This window comes from Xenopus laevis, chromosome 1L (genome assembly GCF_017654675.1).
Source record: "Xenopus laevis strain J_2021 chromosome 1L, Xenopus_laevis_v10.1, whole genome shotgun sequence".
Lineage (NCBI taxonomy): Eukaryota > Metazoa > Chordata > Amphibia > Anura > Pipidae > Xenopus > Xenopus laevis.
Window position 1 is genome coordinate 54,283,396 of NC_054371.1, and position 24,143 is coordinate 54,307,538.

The 24,143-nt window shown below is 36.6% G+C and overlaps 1 protein-coding gene across 2 annotated transcripts in view; it reads right to left on the bottom strand.

Moving 5' to 3' along the window:
* LOC108704958 (kelch-like protein 2) overlaps positions 1–24,143 on the bottom strand; it is a 73,869-nt gene that overhangs the window by 36,638 nt on the left and 13,088 nt on the right. Inside the window, exons 2-5 of one of the 2 annotated variants that reach the window (XM_018241704.2) lie at positions 19,002–19,124; positions 13,530–13,636; positions 8,238–8,359; positions 539–701 (exon numbers count right to left, since the gene is read on the bottom strand). In XM_018241704.2, coding sequence (XP_018097193.1) covers positions 539–701; positions 8,238–8,359; positions 13,530–13,636; positions 19,002–19,124 — 515 coding nt within the window. The remainder of the gene's footprint in view (positions 1–538; positions 702–8,237; positions 8,360–13,529; positions 13,637–19,001; positions 19,125–24,143) is intronic. The other variant, XM_041589268.1, reaches the window with a different exon arrangement.

Here is a 24,143-nt window from a genome sequence, read left to right on the forward strand (position 1 = left end):
GCAGTACTTTCACTGACTTTAACGACAAGTTAGTGTGACCATTTCAGTATCTTTTTACACCCCTACCCCCACAAGGCTGGAGTAGATATTCGGTTTTGCACATAAATTCTGAAACTGTTCATCAACCACGATTCTCCCTGTACTCCAAACTCCCCCAAAGCAGCTGCCGAGCCTGCTGTCTCTTGTGTTCTTACCCTAGGAAAGAAATTTGCAAACTAACAGTGATCATAATGTGGTAGTGTCTATAGCCGCACTTCGTTTAACCTATTTCTATTCAGTAAGGGTGACTGAACAGAAAGAATTAGAAATATGGTGATATAGAATGCTGTTCTTCTTACTTACAAAGCAGGAAAAATCTTTTGAGAATGACGCGTAAGGTGCAGATTTATTATGTGGTGTAAAAAACGAAGGAATATTTCGCCACACATTGTCGTGTAAAAAATGGTTGTGTGCTTATTTTACACATCTTTTTCTGGCAAATTTTTGATTTACACAGCATAATAAATAGGCTGCATTTGTTACTATAAGCACTACTTGCCTGCGTAGCTGTTGGCCTGGTTTAACAGATCTGTGCATGCATGCATGTCGGCAAATGCTCGGATTCCTAAACAGTTGGATGGGTGAAGCTGAGATTCCAGGAATTCACAGCAAGTCTTCTTCACGTCTTGAAGCTGCAGGAGGCCAGCTGCTGGCAGAAGGACCTGTAGGGATATCACACAACAGTCAAGATGCGCTCACTGACTACATATAACACATACAGAACAGCCATCAGAAATCACATGGCCCCCATACAACAAAATTTCCTTGGCCCCCTGGGTTGCACCCACCGCAAGCCCCACCTACAAGTCTGCCTGTATATTGGTGGCTAGGGTTCCCACATGTTAATAAAAAATAAAAACATATTGGTAGTCAGGGCCCCCACATAAAAAAACATTTGCGGCCAGGGCCCCCCCATTAAAAAAATTTTGGTGGCTAGGACCCCACATGAGAAAAAAAAATTGGTGGTCAGGGCCCCCCCTCCACATTATGAGAAAATTGGTGGCCAGGGCCCCTTAAACGTCCATGATATTCCAAAGTCAGCAGCTCTCAGAAAGATGGGGGGCCCAACTAATCAAGTAAGTGTGGCGTGGCTGGCCCCCATTACCTTCGGGGCCGCCTACAACTCTCCCCCCTGCCCCCCTCTGATGGCTGCCCTGAACACATATACTATACACATGAAGAAAGGAACCATGAGATTATGTTCAATGGAAAGTTTCTAAATATAGCATGTATTTTATACCACACTTCTTTGATGTAACATATGTCACACACACATTTTTTATATATATATATATATATATATATATATACATACATACATACATACTGTTTCAGAAAGTACCCGCACTCTTTCGTGATCCGGTGGAGGGTTTGACATACAAAGTTCAGATTGGACCAACACTCCACTTGTGTACTATACGTGTGATAATATTTCAAGTGCAAGTTATCAATTACAAAAATGTACCCTGTAATATTCTATACGTGTGATAATGTTTCAAGTGCAATTTATCAATTTTCTTTCACCTTTTTGGACTGTTTTTTTGGAGTATTTTTGACTATATTGTACCATTGAATCTTTTGTAATTTTTTCTATACGATGGGAGGGCCTAGCAGGCTATTTAAGGGTTGTATAGACTGTCTGCAACATCACCTGACGAAGGGGCGTGCCCCCGAAATGTTGTGCATCATTTGACGTAATAAACACGTAAGGGGGTTTACCCCGTTTGCTTATGCTCCTGTGTGCCGGTTCCTCATTTCGTTTCTTTCCTGTGTAACATAATAGCCAGAACACTACTTCCTGCTTTTCAGCTCTCTGTGAGCTAGTCAGCGACTTCAAGGGGGGCCACATGGAACATATCTGTTCAGTGAGTTTACAAGTGATTCTTAACATTCAGCTCAGATTCAAAAGCAACAGATATGACCCATGTGCCCCCCCCCTCAAGTCTCTGATTGTTACGGCCTGATAACCAGGGTACCCAGTCAGTGTAAACCAAGAGAGCTGAAAAGCAGGAAGTAGTGTTCTGGCTATTATGTTACACATCCAGTCACTCCAGCCTTTATACATTACATTTTTGCCTAACTAACTATATTAGAAACATTTTTTTATTTTGCACAGCCTATCCATTTACCCAGTTTTTATTTTCACGCTAAACAATTCCTCTAAGGCAAAAAAAACTTTGGCCAAAGAGAGTAAACACTGCAACGAACCTTCTTATTCTTTTGAATCATATAGCCCTTAAATTGCTTTTACTATGAAAAATGACAAGGATAACATAAGTGCAATTGTCTTTCTACTACGTTGCCTGTCACTGAATTGTTTCTGATTGGGTTACAAAGAGAAACTCTCCATCACCAACAAAACCAGCCATACAGGAATTGGTGACTTGTTATAAAGAAAATCCTTTTTAGCCCTAATTATCCACTATGTCATTTACAATTTTACTGCAGGAAAAACAAGATTTAGAATTACTAGTCTGGAAATTGCAGCTCTACACACCCCATACCTCACACAGTAAAAACGTAGCAAGCCGCAAAGCTCCAGCGGTATTTATGTTTAGTGAAAACTAATAAAAGAATTGTTAAAATGCTGTAAAATGATTTGGCAGAGATGCCTGGGATTTGTTTTGAAACTCTCAGAGCTGTGGTTAGCCATCTCTCCAATAAAACTCATGTATGTGAAAGGGATGAAAATCCCAACAGCTGAGAATAGAACCACCTAAAGTATGAAGAAGCAAAAGGTGCTGACCCTGCAACTGTCACCAGGTCACACAGCAGTTAGAAAGCAAACCCATTTTGTCTAGGCAGGATGGTAACAAAATTAAGAACATTGGCCATTGTTTTGTAAATGTTCAGTTAAATTTCTAAAAGCCTTTACATAGCAATCCTGTCTAATGAGTTATACCTGGTAGTGGTCAGAGCCAGAAGTTTCTTGCTTTTTTGGGAAAAAAAAAATTATATATATATATATATATATATATATATATATATATATATATATATATATATATATATATATATATATATATATATATATATATATATATATATATATATATATATATATACACACACAAATTTTTAAAACCATTAGGCAGTGAGCACAACTTTCCCTTGTTTGTTATAGTTATACAGGAGCAGTGACCAGCTCCATGTTGTAGCTCCCACCCTTCCCAGCTATAGTCAGGTGATCCCACTGGTGTCTAATAAAAGGGCAGCCAAGTTTGGGAGTTTTACTTTGAAAGCAGCTAGTAAGTTGCAGGTAAAACTTAGTCCCTTTGTAAAATGTATAATGAAGCAATAGAATTCTTAATGAATCAGATGAAAATTGAGCATAGGACTGGCCAGATATGGGATGACTTTGACGTAGTTGGACAGCTTAAATATATTGCAATATATGGACAAACAATCCCTGTTTTGTTTAAAGGGTAAGGCATTTTTTAGTAGCAGTATGCACAAAATGTCTCTGTCTTAAATATATTGATAATGGGTTGAGTGCAGTGTTCACCAGAAGAAAAAAAAGACTTTTTTTTTCCCTATTCCTTTCCATGTTTTGTTTTTGACCTTTATCTAAAATTAAAGGGGTGATTCACCATCAAGTTAACTTTTAGTATGTTATAGAATTGTCAATTCTTAGCAGTTTTTCAATTGGTCTTCATCATTTTTTTTTTTTTTGCCTTTTTGTTCTGACAGTTTCTTCTTTCAAATGGGGGTCATAGACCCCTTTAAACAACAAATGCTCTGAAAGGCTACATATAGGGGCGGATTTATCAAGGGTCGAATTTCGAAGTACAAAACAACTTTGAAATTCGACTATCGAATTGAAAATTCGAAGTTTTTTCACCGAATTTGGCAATCCTTCGAAGTTTTTTCACCGAATTTGGCAATCCTACGATCAAATAAAAATTGTTTGTTCGAACGATTAAATTTTAGCATACGATCGAAGGATTTTTATTCGATGTCTAGAGACTTAGAAAAAGTTTGTTTAAGGTCCCCATAAGCTAACATAGCTATTCGGCAGGTTTAATTAATTATTGAAGTTTTTTCAAAGAGACAGTACTTTGATTATCGAATGGTTGAATATTCAAACGATTTTTACTTCAAATCAAAGTCGAAGTAAATTCGAAGTCGTAATATCCTATTCGATGGTTGAAGTATCCAAAAAATTACTTAAAATTTTTTTTACTGCGAAAATTCCCTCGAATTCACTTCGACCCTTGATAAATCAGCCCCATAATATTTTAACTGCAACTTTTTCTTACTCATCTTTCTATTCAGGCCCTCTCCGATTCATATTTCAGTCTCTTATTCAGATCAGTGCATGGTTGTTAGGAGTATTTGGACCCTAGCAACCAGAAGGCTGAAATTGCAAAATGGAGAGCTGCTAAATAAAAAGCCAAATAACTCAAAAGGCACAAATAATAATAAAACAATTGAAGACAACACTCCCTACACCACAATCATTTAAAGGTGACCAACCCCCTTTAAAGTTGAAAGTTTAATGTTCCTGTCTCTGTTTCAGTCTCTGTGTTTCAGTCTGGCAGCTCAGTAATGCAGGTGCATTAGTTTATACATTTCTCAGCAGCATCTATGGAACACTAGCAACTATTGTATCAATTATAACTGCTGCCTTTATTCTGTTCAGCAAGGCTAAAGAAAAGAAATGTATCAATTACTTCACTTATAATACAATTCCGGTGAATCCAGATTACATCCATGAAAACTTTTTTGGTATCATTCAGGCCAAGGGTAAGAATAGTTCTATTTACACGGAAAATGTGCGAGACCCAACATAACTCAGGCAGTTAGTCATTTAAGGGGGCTGTACCCAGTTTTTTTATGAAGTCAAATAACACAATTGCTTCTGGTGCCAGGGGCATGTTAGTCACAGGGGAAATGCATGGGATTGTAGAATGGTGTTTTATTTATGTAGCTATGAAAGGAAAAGTAAATTCAACATTGAAAAGCACATTTTTGCATTTACAACAGAACATTCTATTATCTTTTAGACTATTAAAATAAATCAGATATATACACATAGTTCCAGGGGTAGGAATGCTAAACAAGACTCTTGTAAGTATTTATACAGCACTGCAGCTGATTAGAATATTAACCATACAGTTATTATTCCACAATATTAAGGCTCATGCACAGTGGACTGGTATTTCTGACAGAGAAGTGACTGAACTTGATAGTTTCTCTGCCAGATGGAAAACATCAGATGAGCATAAACTAAAAACATATTTTTCAAAACCATTACGCGAAATTAAGTATTACGTGAAAAAGCACTACTGTAAATCAAACATATTAAAGGGATTCTTTCATGATTTTATGATGTTGTTTTTATTTCTAAATTACAAGTTTTACACTGCAAATAATTCACTCTCCCATATAAAATTACTTTCCTGAACCAAGTGTATTTTGTTTTAAAAAATATTGGTGTGTAGGCAGCCATCTCAGGTCATTTTTCCTGGTCATGTGCTTTCAGAAAGAGCCAGCACTTTAGGATGGAACTACTTTCTGGCAGGCTTTTTTTCTCCTACTCAATGTAACTAAATGTGTCTCAGTGGGACCTGGATTTTAGTGTTGAGTGTTGTTCTTAGATCGACGAGGCAGCTGTTATCTTGTGTTAGGGAGCTGCTATCTGGTTACCTTCCCATTGTTTTGTTGTTAAGCTGCTGGGTGGGAAAGGGGTGATATCACTAGAACTTGCAGTACAGCAGTAAAGAGTGACTGAAGTTTATCAGAGCACAAACCACATGACTGGGGCAGCTGGGAAACTAACAATATGTCTAGCCCCATGTCAGATTTCAAAATTAAATATAAAAATATCTGTTTGCTCTTTTGAGAAATGGATTTCAGTGCAAATTTCTGCTGGAGCAGCACTATTAACTGATGTGTTTTTGAAACATTTTTACACATGACTGTATCCCTTTAACATGCACGACTTCACAAAGTATTTTTTTTTTCTCTTACAGTTGTTTATATTTTTAACAACTATTTCTGAGCTGTGCAACCAAACATTGTTTTCATTGTGAATTACTGACTAATGTCAACTACTCTAATAGTGGCCAAAAATGTGCCAATAAAAACTGCTGACCCAGTCTCTTCAGACCAGTCAGGAGCTCATTGTCCTCTGTATGGGACCTTTGTAATGGTCAACAGATATCAGGCTTAACAACAGAAATATATCAATTAGGTAGGTTATAAAATGCATTTGGTAGAGGATACCCCTTAGAGACACATTAATTTAGTCCTCTCCCAACAGGTCTCCATAGGCCCGGAGTATGATCTGATAATATGAGTTCTGAGGACCTGAGTAAAAAGTCCCTCATTCGAAATTTGGGAAGCATCATAAGAAGAACCCATCATAAGAAGAAGGCATATAATTAAAAACGATATAAAAATAAATAATAAAGAATATGTTGAGAAAATAAATAAAAACATTTGTGAAAAAAAAAAAATAAATAATAAAGACCAGTAGAAAAGTTGCTTAGAATAAGCCATTCTATAACATACTAAAAGTTAACTTAAAGATGAACCACCCCTGTAAGGGTCTCATTCCAACAGCAGCATGCTCCGTGTTGGACTGGCACACCGACATAGCAGGAAAGGTCCTGGTGGGCCCAGGGGTCAGTGGGCTTGAGTGAGGAAAGGAAGAATAATAGTACTGAGAGTGGGCCCCTGGTCTAAGGTTTTTGGTTGGGCCCCGGGTGTTCCAGTACAACACTGAGCATGCTATTAGCATGGCCCTACAGAGTGAGGAAAAGTGTTAAGCTGAAAAATGACGCACAAACTATTTCTATCTCAAACACTACAAGAACAAAATACACCTAACTGTAAAAACGAATTATGCATTCACACCAATGTATTACAATGTTTTTTATAGCAATGGGTTTCCTATTTGAAAAAAAAAAATACTTCTAAAAATATATTTCAAAAGTTTTATGTGATGTCTAGTTCTAGTAGACAATGTTTTTAGGTAAACCCCCAGGACAACTGTATTTGATTCTGGTTTAATGCAAGATTTTGCACAAAACCTTCTTTTTTCCATCAGTTGCCACAGGCTGGGAAGCAATTTCCTAGTGGTAAAAAAAAAAAAAATAAAGGTACACAGACAACAAAATAGCTGACAGCTTATAAGCAGTCAGTTATACACAGGAAAAATTTGGCAAAATTCCCAAATATTATTGGTGACAGTGATATGTGAATTGCCCATACTGTGATGTCTTGTCTAGAAAAGGCCATATCTCCAGTTAATATAATCCGTGCCCGATAAGACTTTCCAGATAGGTTGATACCTGACCATACACCCCCAACAGTCAGAAAGAAACTGGTTTTGGTCCCATACAAAACACGCTATGTATGGCCAGCTTAGTCAACGAGATCATGCAGGGGAGCTGTATAATTTGTTTTACAAAACAGACTACAGTATATGTCACCCGTCCATTATCTGGTCACACTGTAAAATTGAACAGTGACCCACTTAATTTAGTCAGTTTTGAAGTTTTCACTTGCCATATAAGCAATGACTTGCTGCAGTTCTATTGCAGCTTGTGCATACAGCCAGTTCCCGCGTTTGCATTTATTTGTTCTGCAACTGTCTCTGCTTTAAAGGGCACAATATACAACTCAAATAAGACAAAAACATAGTTTTAGATACATTTAGAAAGTATACAATTCCAGACATCATATAGAACAGATGGTTGCAAGCTCAATTGTCACAGTGCAGCTGTTCAGATAATGATCCTTGCTCCTTTTTTAACGTTCATCACAAGTTGTCACTGGCCATAAAGGGCTAGTAATAATAAAACAGTTAAAAAAAACAAGCAAAAGAAAGGAGGCAGTTATGTGTAAAGGTAAGCAAAATGATTTTAACAGCCAAGCCGGCCAACAGCTTGATCTGAAAGAGTTGTAGTTGAACAAAAGCTTGAGGGCATCCCTATGACCATGTGAGGAATGCAAACATCAAACATAGCAGGTTATGTGAGGTGCTTCTACTTCCTAGGTGTACTAACTTATATTCCAGAATACATAAGTGGGAGACCCATTTTTATTAGGCGCAAAGGGATAACATTTTGCCATACTAATAAATGGAGAATTTGGCACTTCTGTCATCCTATTATCAATATGGGGAAAAAAATAGCAAGTTTCTACATTTTCTCATTGGGATCAATTGACTTGGTCCAGGTCAGCCTCACCTGCACATTTTCCTCTGTCACTTTGATCTCTGCCGTGTAAACATAATCCACAAGCATCTTCAGGGTCCAACCATCTACCTCCTTTATCCGGACTCGCTTTGCTCTACTCTCACTCATCTCACCTGCAGGAAAAAAAAAATGTTCAAGCTGTCAACTGCACAATTAAATGCAATTACTTCAGCAATACAATGAGCAACCTAGAAGCCAGTAGCCTCCAGCAGTATGCACATAAACAGCACAAAGAAGCTAGTCAGAGAAACAGAAAAAGAAATACACAGCAGATTGCGTACAAGGAGAAGAAGCTTCACAGCCTAAACCAAAAATGATGAATAGACATGGCAAGGTTAATAACTCAGCTACCAAACTTATATCTGAAAGGCAAAAAATACCTCACTTTTTAAAATTAGCTCATTTAGTTGGGCTTATGTTATACAAAAAAATAAAAATAAATGCATAATCACGATCTGAACTTCCAAAAATAAATATGAAGATGTATATACAGTATGGGATCCATTATCTGGAAACCCGTTATCCAGAGAGCTCCGAATTTCGGAATGGCCGTCTCCCATAGATAACAGGTCCCATACCTTGAGAAAGGGTATGTAATGACCCAAAATATGTTGTGTAGTGGATAAACACAACCACAGCATTTTTTGCCACCTCCTCATTTGTAAATTAATAGATGTCGGTATAAGCAGTATACCTGGATGAGGATTTGATGCATTCCTGACGAGCTAAAAAGGCAGTGCAGAGAATGTTTTTTTTGCTTATTTCAGGTCCCATACCTGTATATTTTTACCATGTATATTTTTACCATACCTGATTCTACAGACAAAGTATGCAGCACTATCATGAGGACCATTTCCCAGATGCCCTTAGGCCAGTGATACCCAAACCAGTAGCTCCTGACCAACATGTTGCTCAACCCTTGGATGTTGCTCCCAGTGGGCTCAAAGCAGGAGCTTATGTTTGAATTCCAGGCTTGGAGGCAAGTTTTGGTTGTATAAAAACCAGCGTACTGTCAAACATAGCCTCAATGTAGGTTGATAATCCACATAGGGGCTGCCAAATGGCCAATCGCAGCCTTATTTGGCACCCCAAGAACATTTTCCATGCTAGTGTTGCTCCCCAACTCCTTTTACTTCTGAATGTTGCTCATGGGTTCAAAAGGTTGGGGATCCCTGCCTTAGGCTCACAGTGTAATTAATTCCCTTCCTGACCTTGTTGCATTGTGATGTGATGATTTTTATCAAGAATCTGTGCACCACACACTATGGGAAGCAGATGAATGTCAATTTGCAGAATCCATCAATTCACAACGAAACAAGGTAAGGGAGGGTTTCATTGTGATAAGCCGGCATAAGGTAAATAGTTCTTTAAAGCTATATGGCTTCCTTTCAATCTACGGAATAAGATAAGCCTGTGAAAAAAAAAAAAAACTACATTTATATTTATTTTGGAAGTTCATATATTGTTTATGTACTTTTGCTACAAAAGCCTAACTAAAGCAGCTTGTGTTACAAAGGTGGGTGCATTTTCCCTTTAAACATCTATTTACCCATTCTTTTAATTTAAAAATGCCAATTCCTTTTTTTTTTATGAAGCCATGTGTCTTCCCCATAGAATCTTCTGAATGAATTCAGAAGCAATAATTTAGTGCCACTCTACCACCCAGAGCAAGCAGTAGTAATGAGAACAGTACCAAAAATATATAGATATTAGTGTTGGGTGAATCTGACCCGTTTTGCTTCACCAAAATGGGCGTCATTTTTTGCGACGAAACTCCGCAAAAAAATTTGCTTCTCACTAATAAATAGATATAATTCATTTTAATCATAAAGAGGGGCAATGAAACGCTCTTCTTTAAAGGAGAAGGAAAGCTATGGAGGCATTTTATTGCCAATAGATTAGCTGCAATAGTGCAAGCTAGAATGCTATATTTATTCTGTAGAATATTTTACCATACCTTAGTAAAAAGCTCTAGAAACTCTCTGTTTGTTTAGAATAGGAGCTGCAGTATTAATGTGGTGTGACATCACTTCCTGCCTGAGTCTCTCCCTGCTCTGGGCTCAGATTACAGTAGAGAAGGGAGGGGTGGGGGGAGAGGAGCAAACTGAGCATGCTCTTGCCCAGGGCAATGAGGTTTAAGCTGAAGGCAGGAAGTCAGATACAGAAGCCCATGTGTACACAATAGAAGGAAAGAAATGCAGTGTTTCTTTTGACAGGGGACTCAGAGCAACATAACTTTGGGGGTTTACTGGTATATTTAGATGGACCTTTCTGATAAGGCTTACTTAGTTTTAACCTTTCCTTCTCCTTTAAACTCAAGCGTTTTATAAGACTTACATAAATGATACAGTATATTCAAGCCTGCAATGCAAATCTATGGTGGTGAATACTACCAAGGGGAACGTTCATAAGTAATGCTCTAAGGTGTTTTTAAGATGTCCAATCTTGATAGACTACTTTACATTTCAATTTACAGATTGAAAAATAGCAATAGCTCAGAATGTTATTTTAATGAATTGGTGTTTTCCTTTTGAAGATTTGTATTACAAAACTTGGAAGTCTTCCATTCACAGCTAGAGAATGCTGATAAGTGCCGCACCATGTATGGGAAACACAATTAATATGCTTCAGTTCTGAAACCAACAGACAGAAAAAGAAAAGAACAAAGTGTGTTGAATAATTAGGAATACATGCACTATGGCTTTGAAGTGATTATTAAGTTTTCACATTTATTTAAATAGTCTTAGACATTTAAAACTGGTACCCTATGGCTACTTAGATTAAAACTTTTGGATTTTTTGGAAGCACTTGAAAGTTATGACCTATTTAATCCCCAAGTCTAGCCAAAGAAGTCTTTGGGGTATATTTATCAAAGAGTGAAGTGAGATCACCACAGTGAAATTCTGCCACTCTTCATTCATTTCTATGGGATTTTTATATATCAATGAGTGAAAGTGATTTTCATCCTTTGATAAATACACCTTTAAAAATCCTATAGAAATGAATGGAGTGTGGCAGAATTTCACTCTAGCAGACTGTGGCATGTAAAGGAAAAAAAAATAAAATCCCATTTTTACTTTCTTTAATGAAAAAGAAACCTATCTCCAATATACTTTAATTAAAAAATGAGTACCGTTTTCATAAGAAACCTGACTGTATGCAGTGAAATTCTCCCTTCATTTACTGCTGGGGATAGGAATTGCCAGAAGGTCCCTAACTGCTGAGCAGGGAAACAATCATACTTATGAACAGCAGGGGGAGCCTGCACCTTACTTCCCAGCCATGCAGTACTCAAGCAGCGGTGTTTATGACGATCCCTAAGCAGCCCAGACCACACTGAGCATGTGCACAGTCTTAGTCTTGCAAAGATGTTTAACAAAGTTACAAGATGGTGACCCCCCTGTAGCCAACTTTGAAAGCATAAATTATTTGTTTGATTAGGCTTGTGATGCAGTAAGTTCATGTTTATATTTAGTATACAAAATACAGCATTTCTAGCCTTAAGCTGGCCATAGACACAAAGATCCGATCGTACGAATCAACGTATGATTGGACTTTCCCATCTCCCGACCTGCCACTAACCATTCAGATCAAAGTCTTACCATTCCGATCAAATAAAGTAGTAAAAGAACAGATCAGCCAATGCTCTGCCCCTGACAGCAATCGTACGATAGTTATGTTTGACAAAAGCTAGTGACAGTCTCCCACTGAAAATCGTACGATCGGCAGAGATATTATCGGCAGGCGACAGAAATTTTCTAACCTGTCTGATCGACCAAACAACGATCTCCGCCGGACGGAAAATGTCGGGACTCTCCACACACGGTCCCAAAATCTTCCGAATCCACGATTCGTACGATCGGATCGTTGCATCTATGGCCAGCTTTATTCTATTTTAGACTTTACATTCCCTTTAATAAATATACCCCATAGCGTTGTAAAGGAATAGGATAAACTTTTTTATGTTTCAGGCTTACTAAAAAGAGAGTGGTACTGAAAACGTTTCAGTCTTCTCCCCAATTGCTTTTAGTCACATACACTAACCCAGCATGTTTTGCAATAGGGATTCCCAGCTCCTTCTTGATATTTTGCTCATTTCTACCCCCGGTATAAACACATTGTTGTCGTGAGCTTTTAGCTTACAGCAGCTTTGTGAAGCAACTATCTCATGTGCTTACCTTTACCATTTATATATTTTACCTACACCATGCTACTTTCTAATCCCCCCCCCCCCACTGGAAAAATTCTCTGGGGAGAACAGTATGATTGCTGTATTCACCCTTTATCTCTGGTGAGGGGAAAGGCTTTTCAATATTATTAGAATACACAAAAGCTAAGGATATGTAAACTCTATTCTTATAAATGGTGCTTTATCAATTATAATCGTGCTTAGCGATGTAATTTGCATTAGATGATTTGCATATTATAAGAAACCTCTGGTGTTTTTTTGGACACTGTTATTAAGACAAGCCTTGCAACATTTCAGAATCTTATTTGTGCACCAGAATGGGGGACTTGATGTCCATCCCAATGCACTGGTTACACAATTAAATGGTGAAGAGAACGGGGAGAATGTGGGGAGGACAGTAACAACTAGGAAGTGCTGAATGGAAAGTGATAGTAATTGCCTGCCTAAGGCATAGAGGAGGGGCAGACAATATTTGATCGACAGTTTCGATTTTTAAATGTTTTTACAACACCTATGAATGCTTAAATAAAAAAAATAAGAATTTGGATTTCATTTTTTAATTTGTAAAAGTCTTTTATTATACAGCTTTTTATGTCTGGGTGACGGGTCTACTTTAAAATAGGGGTATGTAGAATTGAGATCTATAAGCCGTACGGCTGTTAGTTAGAAAGCTACAAAGTTCAGCAATGTCATCTCCCTTAACCTTCTAAATGAAAATAATATATATAAAAAAAGTTGGCAAAATAACCCTGTTAGTTGAGCTGCTTGTATTTTGCTCCTAGGTATCCAATGTGTAGCCTTGAGCAGGTGCATGTCCAATAAAGAACTTTTTCGAGATATCCGTATCATTTTGCCCAGCTTATATCAGCACAGGGAGTAACCCTGTAGTGGCCAAGTGCTGGTGGTTTTTTTTCAATTAGAGTCCTTAGGACATACCCAACATCTTGGCACAAGCTCCCCACAGTGATTTCACATTTCTTTGCCTTCAAAAACAGAGGCAACAAATGCTGAGTTTAATTGTATCATGATTGTTTTCCCTTTAAGCAAAAAAAAATGTATTTGTATCTATGTTGTTGAAAAGGAGTAATTCATACCTGTAAACATAGCATGGAAATACGGGCTGCAGGCTGCCAGCACAACCTTGTGAGCTGCAATCTCCACATCTTCCGCCACTATTGTCACATCGCACAGTAAGTTCTGACTGTAAGAGAGGGAGGAAACACAAGGAAGTTGAGGATCTTTGGGACATGCTAGAAATCGAGGAAAAGTTTCCTTGACTATAAAGACCAAGAGATATTGCTCACTAAACATAAAGGTTACATATGGTGCTGCTTTGTTATCTAGAATTATCACATTCCTCTTCTAAATTGAATACTAGTGACTCAAGATTTATATTAGTATTGTACAACAAACAGGTTGATTAACTGCTTAATCTCTCCACCTTTAATTATGCAAATGGTTTAACATACAGTATTTATAGTATATTTAATTATGTAGTGAATATTTCTGTGTAACAATTAATTGGAGTACTCTGTGGTAAATTCAATGTAGATAGCTTTCAACATAAAGTACACATTGTACATGTCAGCTAGCTATAGAAAATTAATTGGTCGGCCCAATTATCAATCAAAAAAGAATAACCTTTTTGTATGATGTCAGTTTTCCAGATTTGGATATATATGATTTAGATCAAAGCCATTTTAAATTAGGTTTACTCGGACCTAAGTGCCTAATACTATGGGGGGTTTTTGTGTGCAATCAGTGTTGAAGTGGGTGGAGCTACAAACAATTTACAGCCATTCGAGGCATTTGAACATTCACCATTATTCAAACATTCACCATTATTCAAACGTTCACAACACAAAATGTAAGGGTACACTAGCATACTGCCTGCTTCTCTCCATCTAATAAATATTTATGAGGCAGAGAGAAGCGGATCAGCTGAAATCATTGCTTCCTTTAAAAGAACAGCTTCTGCCCATGTTTGGCTACACAAAGCCAAGCCGTAATCAACTTCTAATTGCCTGCTTTCTCGTATTTCAGGCTGACCTCCACTCTGTGCAGCCGAACACAAGTGGCAGCTGTTCTGATTTCAGCATCTCCATTCCTCTCCACCTCATTCATTTTAATTAGGCAGAGAGAAGTATCATAAGTTGCAACATTTGTATCAGTGACTCCCAAACTGTGAGGTTTGCCCTTAATGGTGGTTAGGGGGCCCTGGAAGGTCACCTAGGGGCAGATTTGTCAAAGAATAAAATTAGAGCTCACCACAGACAATTTGTCCATTCCTATGGGATTTCTAAAAGCTTATTTATCAAATGGTGAACTCTAATTTTGACCCACTAATTAATACTCTTCTAAAAACCGATTGGAATCAATAGAAAGCAGGTGAGGAGTTTTTCTGTGGTGAGCCCTAATTTCAAACTTTGCTAAATTTAAGTGTATTATTTGGGGTAAACACCATTTCCTGTCCTATATATTCTTGGAAAAGCTTCCAAAAGGTTGATATATAATGTTTTAATATAGTGTGTGTGTGTGTGTATATGAGCAGAAGAAACACAGATATACATATGTAGGTAAACTCGGAACTTCCTCAACATAAAACGATTACCTTGAAGGAGAACTAACCCCTAAAATGATTATGGTAATAGATGCCATATTTTTTTACACTGAACATACTGCATCAGTCAAAAGGCTCAACATCTCGATTACAATAGTGACTCGGCTTTCAAAATCGTGCACAGGAGCTCCCCATCTTGAGGTGAGTGTCAGTGACACCACACATGCTCAGTTTGTTATGAGCTGCAGGCGAGAAACTAAGCTATGGGGTGGTCACAAATCATCAAGCAAAAGGTTTGTCTGTCATAGAAGCTGATGCTAGAGGCCTGATTATTATATTCTGATGCAAACTGCACTCATTTCTGAGCTGCCGTGTAATCTGAATTATAAATCAGCCTTGTATTGTGACTTTTTTATTCAATATACACTGTATATTGTCAATTCCTAAGCTCAGGAAATTGACAGTTTAACAAGACATCTCTGGAGGCACAGACTTCAAAAGGGCTGTGATTTCCTTGGGCTGGTACAAAACCCCAAAACACAATATGCAACATTTCTATTCTACCACTTTTGTAAAATGTTATTTCTCCTTTAAAAACTAATTGAGTTTCATTGCTTTAAAATAAAAATGTCAAATACTGTAAGAAAATGTTTGTGTAGGATTTATAAAATACTGAAACAAGATTGGTTTGCAAGGCAATAACACATTTACACGCACACCAACTTAAAAATGAAATCTAATTCAAATGAGAGTTGCAAAAACAAAATATTTTGTAGAAAATCAGAACTATTTATAAAGAGAATTACTTTACTAGATCCCATACACTAAGCAACTACTGACTCAGAAGCCAACCACCCACAATATGCTCTCATATTTTGCCTTGTACATACATTTAAAAAAAATAAACCAATTATAATTAGGCAATTTTCTTCAGTAATGTGTTTTTTGTGTTTTGAAGGGGAAGCTTGTCTAGTAGGAACAGCAAACAGTCTGCAATTCATATGACCATATACTTATACAAAACACTCTTCCACTTTAAAAGCTATGAAGTGCACAAAATGGTAACAAGAATGGTTAATCCTAATAACCTATAATAATATACAGTATTAGTACTTACTAAATAAATGTATGGCGTTCTAAACAGAAACTGTTGCCCAATAGAAATTATTTATAAAATCAACAGTAGCAATATCTTGTTTGTTGAATGCTATGTAACTATTGCCTTGTTAAGTGTGTTTATTTTTACGTCTATCATTTTTTTTTTTTTGCTTGCCTTCCCTTTTTAATTTTCTGCTTTTTTTGTTGTCTTTCCATTTCAGTATAAACTTATGCCTAATTTACCACTAATGGCTTCTCCTGTCCATGCTTATTTTCACATTCTTTATCACTTTTATCATGTATGTATTTGCTTTCAAACTTTGTTAGCTTAGCTGGAAAGCTTAGTTGGTTAGCCTAGTTTGTTAATTGCCCTCTGTCTATAATATTTATATTTTTGCGTGTACATTTTGTGCATTTTGGATGCTATGTGACCTTTTATTTTCAGTTTCCTTCACTGCTCACATTGTACCTTGTTTCTCTCTTGTGGTTCCACCATACCTCTTTGCTTAGTTGCATTCAGATTTCAGATTACAATTATTTTTTTCTTAGCTTATCAAGAAATTAATGTTTCTCACAATATACATTGCCTTAAAGGAGAACTAACCCTTAAACATGAATATGGCTAAAATAAAATCCCTTTTATATAGTGAACTTATTGCACCAGCCTAAAGTTTCAGCTTCTCAACAGCAGCAATGATCCAGGACTTATCACAGGGGGTCACCATCTTGGAAAGTGTCTGCGACACTCACATGCTCAGTGGGCAGCTGTTGAGAAGCTAAGCTTAGGGGTCATCACAAATTATAAAGCAGAAAATGAGTTTGGTCTATAAAATAAGCTGATGCTACAGGGCTGATTATTAAATTCTGATGCTAGTTGTACTGGTTTCTGTGCTGCCATGTTGTAATTATCTGTATTAATTACTAATCAGCCTTATATTGTGACATTTATATTCTATGTGTACTGCATATTGTGATTGGGTCCATAAGCTCACTAAGTGACAGCAACAAAGAGCATGTGCAGTGAATCAGCAGAAAAGAAGATGGGGAGCTACTGGGGCATCTTTGGAGGCACAGATCTTTACTGCTAAAGGACTGTGGTTGCCTTGGCTGGTACAAAAGCCAAAACATTATGAACATTTCTAGCCTACTTCTTTAGTTAAGCTATAGTACCCCTTTAAGAACTTAGCTTTATATTCTGCAGTAAGACCCATTTTAGAAATAATGTACAAGTTATGCTTGTATTTAAAGTTATTAGGAGTCTGAACATTTTTGGCGACTCCTACTCCAGATACCCAAAATTGCTTCCAACTCCATGACTCCAGCAACCAGCACAGACACATATAATTACACTGCTTGGCAGTTATTGTTAGTGACTAGATTTAAATATTCACATCATTCAACATACCTAACATCTATAACATGCCACCTAGCCTCACCTAATTGTATTTTCCACTTATTTCATTGTGAGTAACTACTTATGCTCTGAAGTATTTTGTTTGGAATGAGCAGGAAAAATCCATACATCATATTTAGGGCCATGCCACGTGCAGAGAAATCATTGCTGTTACTTGCCCAGATCATGTCCCATTTAGTTGAATAAGTGCTGTGGGTTGCCAGGACCAAGCTATTAGTGCCCAAATGGCCTATTCATGCCGACTTTTGCTATTGGTGGTACAATTTAGATCCTATCAGCAGTAAGTCAGTCAGTCACTTAGTATCATATAGACTTCAACCCCAAAATGACACAGAAGTGCATAACCTGCTGTGCTGTGACACTTGTTAATGAGAAAAGTAAAATGTCATTTTAAACAAGGCACAAGCCCAGTAAACTTGCAATGAAACCAGCACAGCTAGAAAAATATTTAAAAGTCATATGTTTTTAATTACTAAAATTTACTAGGCATGCACTTCAGCAGCTGTTGCTAAATCCTTTGATGTGTATAGATTGCCCAGTGTAAGTCTGGCATATGCTGGAAAAGGATGCTCATATTTATACCACATCTTTATACACAATTATTACATTTTATACTACATTTAGGCTCTTTTTGGAATACATTTGATTTTGCACTTTTCTACACATAGCCAAAGTATCTTTTCGGATTCAAAATGTTGGTATATGGCAAAATACAAGTCCGAGAAGGGGCCTATTAATCAACAGTCTCATTTTTGTGGTTTTTGAAACCACGACTAAACTCACACACTCAAACTACGAATGTCATAAGATTGATTAAAAAATCCAAATTAGAAAAGTATGAAAGAAAAATTATGCTGAACTGAAAAGATACGCATATTTTGAAAACTTCTAAAAATTTTAGTTTTTCAGACAATTCCTAGCGGAAAAAACCCAAAAATCCTGTAAAAGTCAGAACTGATTTAGAACAGTTCACAGCACAGGCCCTTTTGCCTTCTATAGGACCTCAACAACTTTTGTATTAGTGGTTTTTATGGGTTTTAACACTTATTAAATCTCAAATTTGTAGAGTTTTTGAAAATAATGAGAAAACTACAAATTTTGAGAGATTCATAATTCATTTGTTGGTAAATGATCCCCCTTCTTAGTGATGAAGCTCCAGTAGCAAACCTTTGCAAAAAATTCAATTATTTTGTTGAATCCTGACTTTTAAGCAATCATATAATATGAATTTGAAAATCAATAATTTAAATCATTTGAAAACTCAAACACTACATTACTCACACGTTCCAAAAAAGCCAATAAAAATAGTATACATACACTTATCTAACTAGACCAATTGCATTCCATTCAACTACTTAGAGCTGGAGGTGTGAGGGAATGACATGGAGGAAGTGGTGTTTTTTGCCTATATAAAAAACCTGTCCTTCCACATTCTCCAGCTATCCAACTCTCATGTTCGTAACTGAATAAAAGATGACTAAGAGAAACAAATACCTTCGCAATTCATTCATAACTTTGAAAGCCTTCCTGGTGTGCCGTGGATTCAATGTGATGGGGCAGAACTTCTCTCCATTATCCTTCACATCAGTGGGTTTCTGACTGGAAACTTTTGTATTTCTGTTGATAAAGCACAAATTCAAGAATATTACACTTGCAAATCTGTCCATGCAAAACTGAACTGCAACAACATTTCCCAATTATCCAGAAAAAAAACATAAATACAAATAACTAAGCATAGACGCGAAAGAGCGGAAATTATATAAATGACTAATGTGCAAATGAATTAGAGATTAGAATATAAATAGGAGAGAAAGATTAGTACAGGTATAGGATCCCTTATCCGGAAACCCGATATCCAGAAAGCTCCGAATTACGGAATGGCCGTCTCCCATAGACTCCATTTTATTCAAATAATCCAAATTTTTAAAAATGATTTCCTTTTTCTCTGTAATAATAAAACAGTAGCTTGTACTTGATCTAAACTAAGATATAATTAATCCTTATTGGAAGCAAAACCAGCCTATTGGGTTTATTTAATATTTAAATGAATTTCTAGTAGACTTAAGGCATGAAGACCCAAATTACGGAAAGATCCGTTATCCGGAAAACCCCAGGTCCAGAGCATTAGGAATGGGACCAGTTATCAAGAATGCTCGGGACCTGGGGCTTTCCACATAACAGATCTTTCCATAATTTGGATCTTCATACCTAAGTCAACTAGAAAATAATGTACATTCATTTCATTAAATAATCTCAATACAAAACAGATTAATTATATCTAAGCTTGGATCAAGGTACAAGGTACAAGGTACTGTTTTATTATTACAGAGAAAAAAGAAATGGTAGATGGTCTTCGAGTAATTCAGAGCTTTCTGGATAATGGGTTTCCAGATAATGGATCCCATACCTGTAATAAAAAGTAACAATAGTTTTTTGCTGCCAGGGTCTGTGCCCGTATTTGAAAATTCAGAAGAAGACAAATAATAATAAAAAAAAAAATAAAAAATATAGACCAACTGAAAAGTCGTGAAGAATTGGCCATTCTATAACATATTAAAAGTTAACTTAAAGGGGAACTTTTGCGAAAATGGAAAATTTAATATAAGCTGCATCATACTGAAATAAGAAACTTTCTAAATACAAGCAATTAAATATTCTGCATTGTTTCTGAAATAATCAAGTTTATCTTCACTATCCCTCTCTCAGCATTTGTTTCTCTTCATTCTTTTTTCCTTCAGCAGTTGGGTGTCAGATATTCATTGACAGTTAGATCAAATATATCTTATGGGGGGCTCCTTTTGCCTACAAGATGTATTAAAACTAACTCTATTCAAATCACCAGTCATCATGTCTCTCTACATGCAGGATTTGTGCAATAGGCAGTTATTTTGTTAGATTTTGTTTGTACTGGAATCAGTTATTTGAATGAGTGCTAATTCATCTGCTAGGAAACAAAGCCCCCCTATAAGATATATTGGATATAACAGTCAATGAATATATTACACCCAACTGCTGTGTGAAGACAGAGTGAAGAGAAACACATGAAGAGAAACACATGCTGAGAGGGATAGTGAACCTAAACGTGGTTATTTCAGAAACGATGAAAAATATTTAATTGATTGTATTTACAAAGTTTCTTATTTCAGTATGCTGAAGCTTGTATTATCACAGATAATAGAGTTGCACCAAATCCCAGATATTTTATAATTTTCATCTTAGTAAAATCCGAAACTTTAAGTCATGTGACTTTAGATCTCGAAAACTAAACACAATTGTTCTTGTTTACGACTGAAGCGGATTTAGTAAAATCTACGGTGGTGGATTAGGTATTAATCCAAAACCAAAATTTTAGCTTCGGTGCTTCCCTAATTAGTAATTGGTAATATCCAACAGTTTGAATAAGAGCGCTGTAATCATTTTGTTTTTAAAAAAAATCAGTTCTTCAGATTCAAAAGAAAACTTTTCTTAAGTACTGGTTACGAAAATGATTGCACCCTTTTTAAGAGAGAAATGAAAACTAAAATTAGAAGCTCAATTAAAATATAATCTAGTATAAAATGCATGTGCACGCGAAATGCATCATTGTATGAAACAAAGCTGAAGAATCAGCCTATAATTAAAGTGGCCAAAAGTTTATCACTTTTCTTTCAAATAGTGTTTAGATCTTTTGGTTAATATGGATTGCACAGACAAGAATATATTCAAACCAGAAAATATTGAAATCATCCAACAAAAGGAGCTATAATGACAACAAAGAACTTCAACACAAACTTAAGTAACCATTAATCTACCCAGAGGTTATTTGAGGCCACCAGTAAATTACTGATCCAGCGCCAACTATAGCTCCAGTAATTAAAAGTCCAATCCAGCTATACACTCTGATGACTACTTTGCATGCATCAGTATATGCATTTCAAAACAAAATACATAAGAGAACATGCAAAATGTGTATGTGAAAAAAGGGAAAGACCTCCATGGCACACTACAAAAACTGCACAAAAATATAATTCACGCACCAATTTATGATATATGTTTTTTTTCAATGGTTGGATGAAACACTTGCTTTATTTAATTCTTGAGCAGAAATCAAAACGTTAATACATTTAAACCCATCAATGACAAATTTAAAGCTGAACTAAAGCTTAAAGGAACAGTGACAGGAAAAAGTGGAAGTGTGTTAAAGGACCAGTAACAGAATTTGTTTGTACTTAATGAAAAATTCCACCAAGGCAGTTTTAACTTTCAATTCGCAAAGTCTTTATTAAGAAATTACCCACTGATTCTCTGCTTGCGCTCCTCTTCAGAAATGGCGACAGGGCGACAATCCATTGTGTGGCGCTCGTTTTCACCTTCCTGGCTATCTCCTTAGAAGGCAGGGAGGAGAAATCAAGTGCCACACGATGGATTGCCGCCCTGTCGCCATTTCTGATTTGAAAATAGTAGCGCAAGCAGAGAATTGGTAATTTCTTAATAAAGACTTTATGAATTGGGAGTTAAAACTGCCCTGTTTTTTTTTTTTTCTAAAAAAAAAAAATTATGTTACTGGTCTTTTAAAGTAATTAAAAGTATAAATATCCGGTCGCCCTGCACTGGTAAAACCGGTGTGTTTGCTCAGGAATACTACTATGGTTTACATAAATAAGATGCTGTGTAACCATGGGGACAGCCAAAGGGTTAGTTTAGCGCAGGCGACTTTTCACTATAGCTGATGGGAAGACACGCAGAGGCAGTTCGGGGAGATTGTCGCCCAGAAGGAGAGGCGATTAGTTGCCAAGTGACAAAATCTCCCCGAATCTCCTTGTGTGAACTTACCCTAAAGCTAAAAAAAGGAGAAAAGGCAAAGGGTACACAGTAGATAACCGATAAGTACTGTAGAATACAATAGGATTCCACAGAACTTATCTTATCTACTATGTAACCTGTGCCTCGTGTTTTCAGATTTAAATGCCTGCCCCCATGGCTACATTGGCTAATGGCTAATTGAAGGAAAACAACCCCTTTAATTCTGTCTACATTGTGAACTACCCTTTTAACAGCATTTTGCTTCCTCAGCTGGAGGAAAAACTGCTTTTTCTTGAATTGTAAGCATCTGTTCCTGCACAGGGCAGTCGCAGCTCAGGCCGATTATCACTCAAAAACGCTCACTGCCATTATAAATAAAATTATACATGTGCATCACTTGAGATATATCTACAAGGGCTGCTGAGAAATCCTAATATTTAAGAGGTTCCAGCAGTGAATAACATAGTGGTCACCAGACCAAGTACCATAAAAATCACTACACTAAATTACATTTTATTTAATATAATACAGGTATGAGACCTGTTATACAGAATGCTCGGGACTTGGGGTTTTTCAGGTAATGGATCTTTCCGTAATTTGGATCTTTATACCTTAAGACAGTCTACTAGTTCATCATGTTACATAGTTAAATGTAACTAATGTAAACATTAAATAAACCCAGTAAGCTGGTTTTGCTTCCAATAAGCCTTACTTATCTTAGTTGGGATCAACTACAAGGTACTGTTTTATTATCACAGAGAAAAGGAAATCATTTAAAAAAAAAAAAACGGATAATTTGGATTAAATGGAGTCTATGAGAGACAGCCTTTCTGTAATTCAGAACTTTCTGGATAATGGGCTTCCTTATAACGGATCCCATACCTGTACAATATAATATTATATAGAAGTAATAACAGACGTAAAGTAAAAATTTTCTGTGTAACTGCACTAGGTTTTTTTCAATTTTATTTTTAATGTTTAAAGATATACATGATTTACTAATGTGCCTCCTCAACCCAACATTCCTGCATATAACACAACTTGCTAGATTTAGTAAAACCATAGTGACAATAAAAAAACCAGCTCCTCGAAATATTAAAAGTTGCCTATAGGTCATGTTGATCGGTTTTCGCTGATTTGTAAATAATTGTTACTTGAATTCCTATACCTCATTGTCCCTTCTCAACCTGTCAAGAGTTTCTAAATCGACTACTACTGCAAAAATATGGCAGCCCCCTTATTGAGGAACATGGGGATCAACTAGGTGATATAAAAGAATTGGGCAAAATTATAAATAGCATTCATATACAATGTTATGATAGATGTAAAAGGTGGTTTTCATTTCTGGTGTCATTATCTTTTTAAACGTTCACTAGAGAATAGCAGATTTTTTAAAGCAGTAACAGTGCCCCTTTAAGAAATATCTGACAGGGAAATGGAGGAAATATCTGGCAGATATTCCAGGCAGGTCATGCCGAGGTTATAAGGTCACACGCCATGGAATGCTAGTTAAAATGTGAGAAGTAATTACATATATTCCACCCATTCCTTCCTCAATATATAGAGGTTTCCTTGGAACACGGAGGCAACCGTGTACATAACGTTCTTGCAAGCTCAGAACTTGCCACTGGCTTTTTTTTTTTTTTATCTAAAAATGAATACAGATAAAAATATTTTTTTGGGGGGTTATGTAACAAATAGTGCAACGTTTGCTACCAGTCTAGACGATGCTCACCTTCATACACAGTAAAATAACAGTAAAAAGCCTAAGCGCAGCGGCACGTGATGAGATTGTTGTCTCAGGAAATCTGGGGTCAGCGATCCCCTTTGTGAGTGAAAATTCTAAGAGTGCTA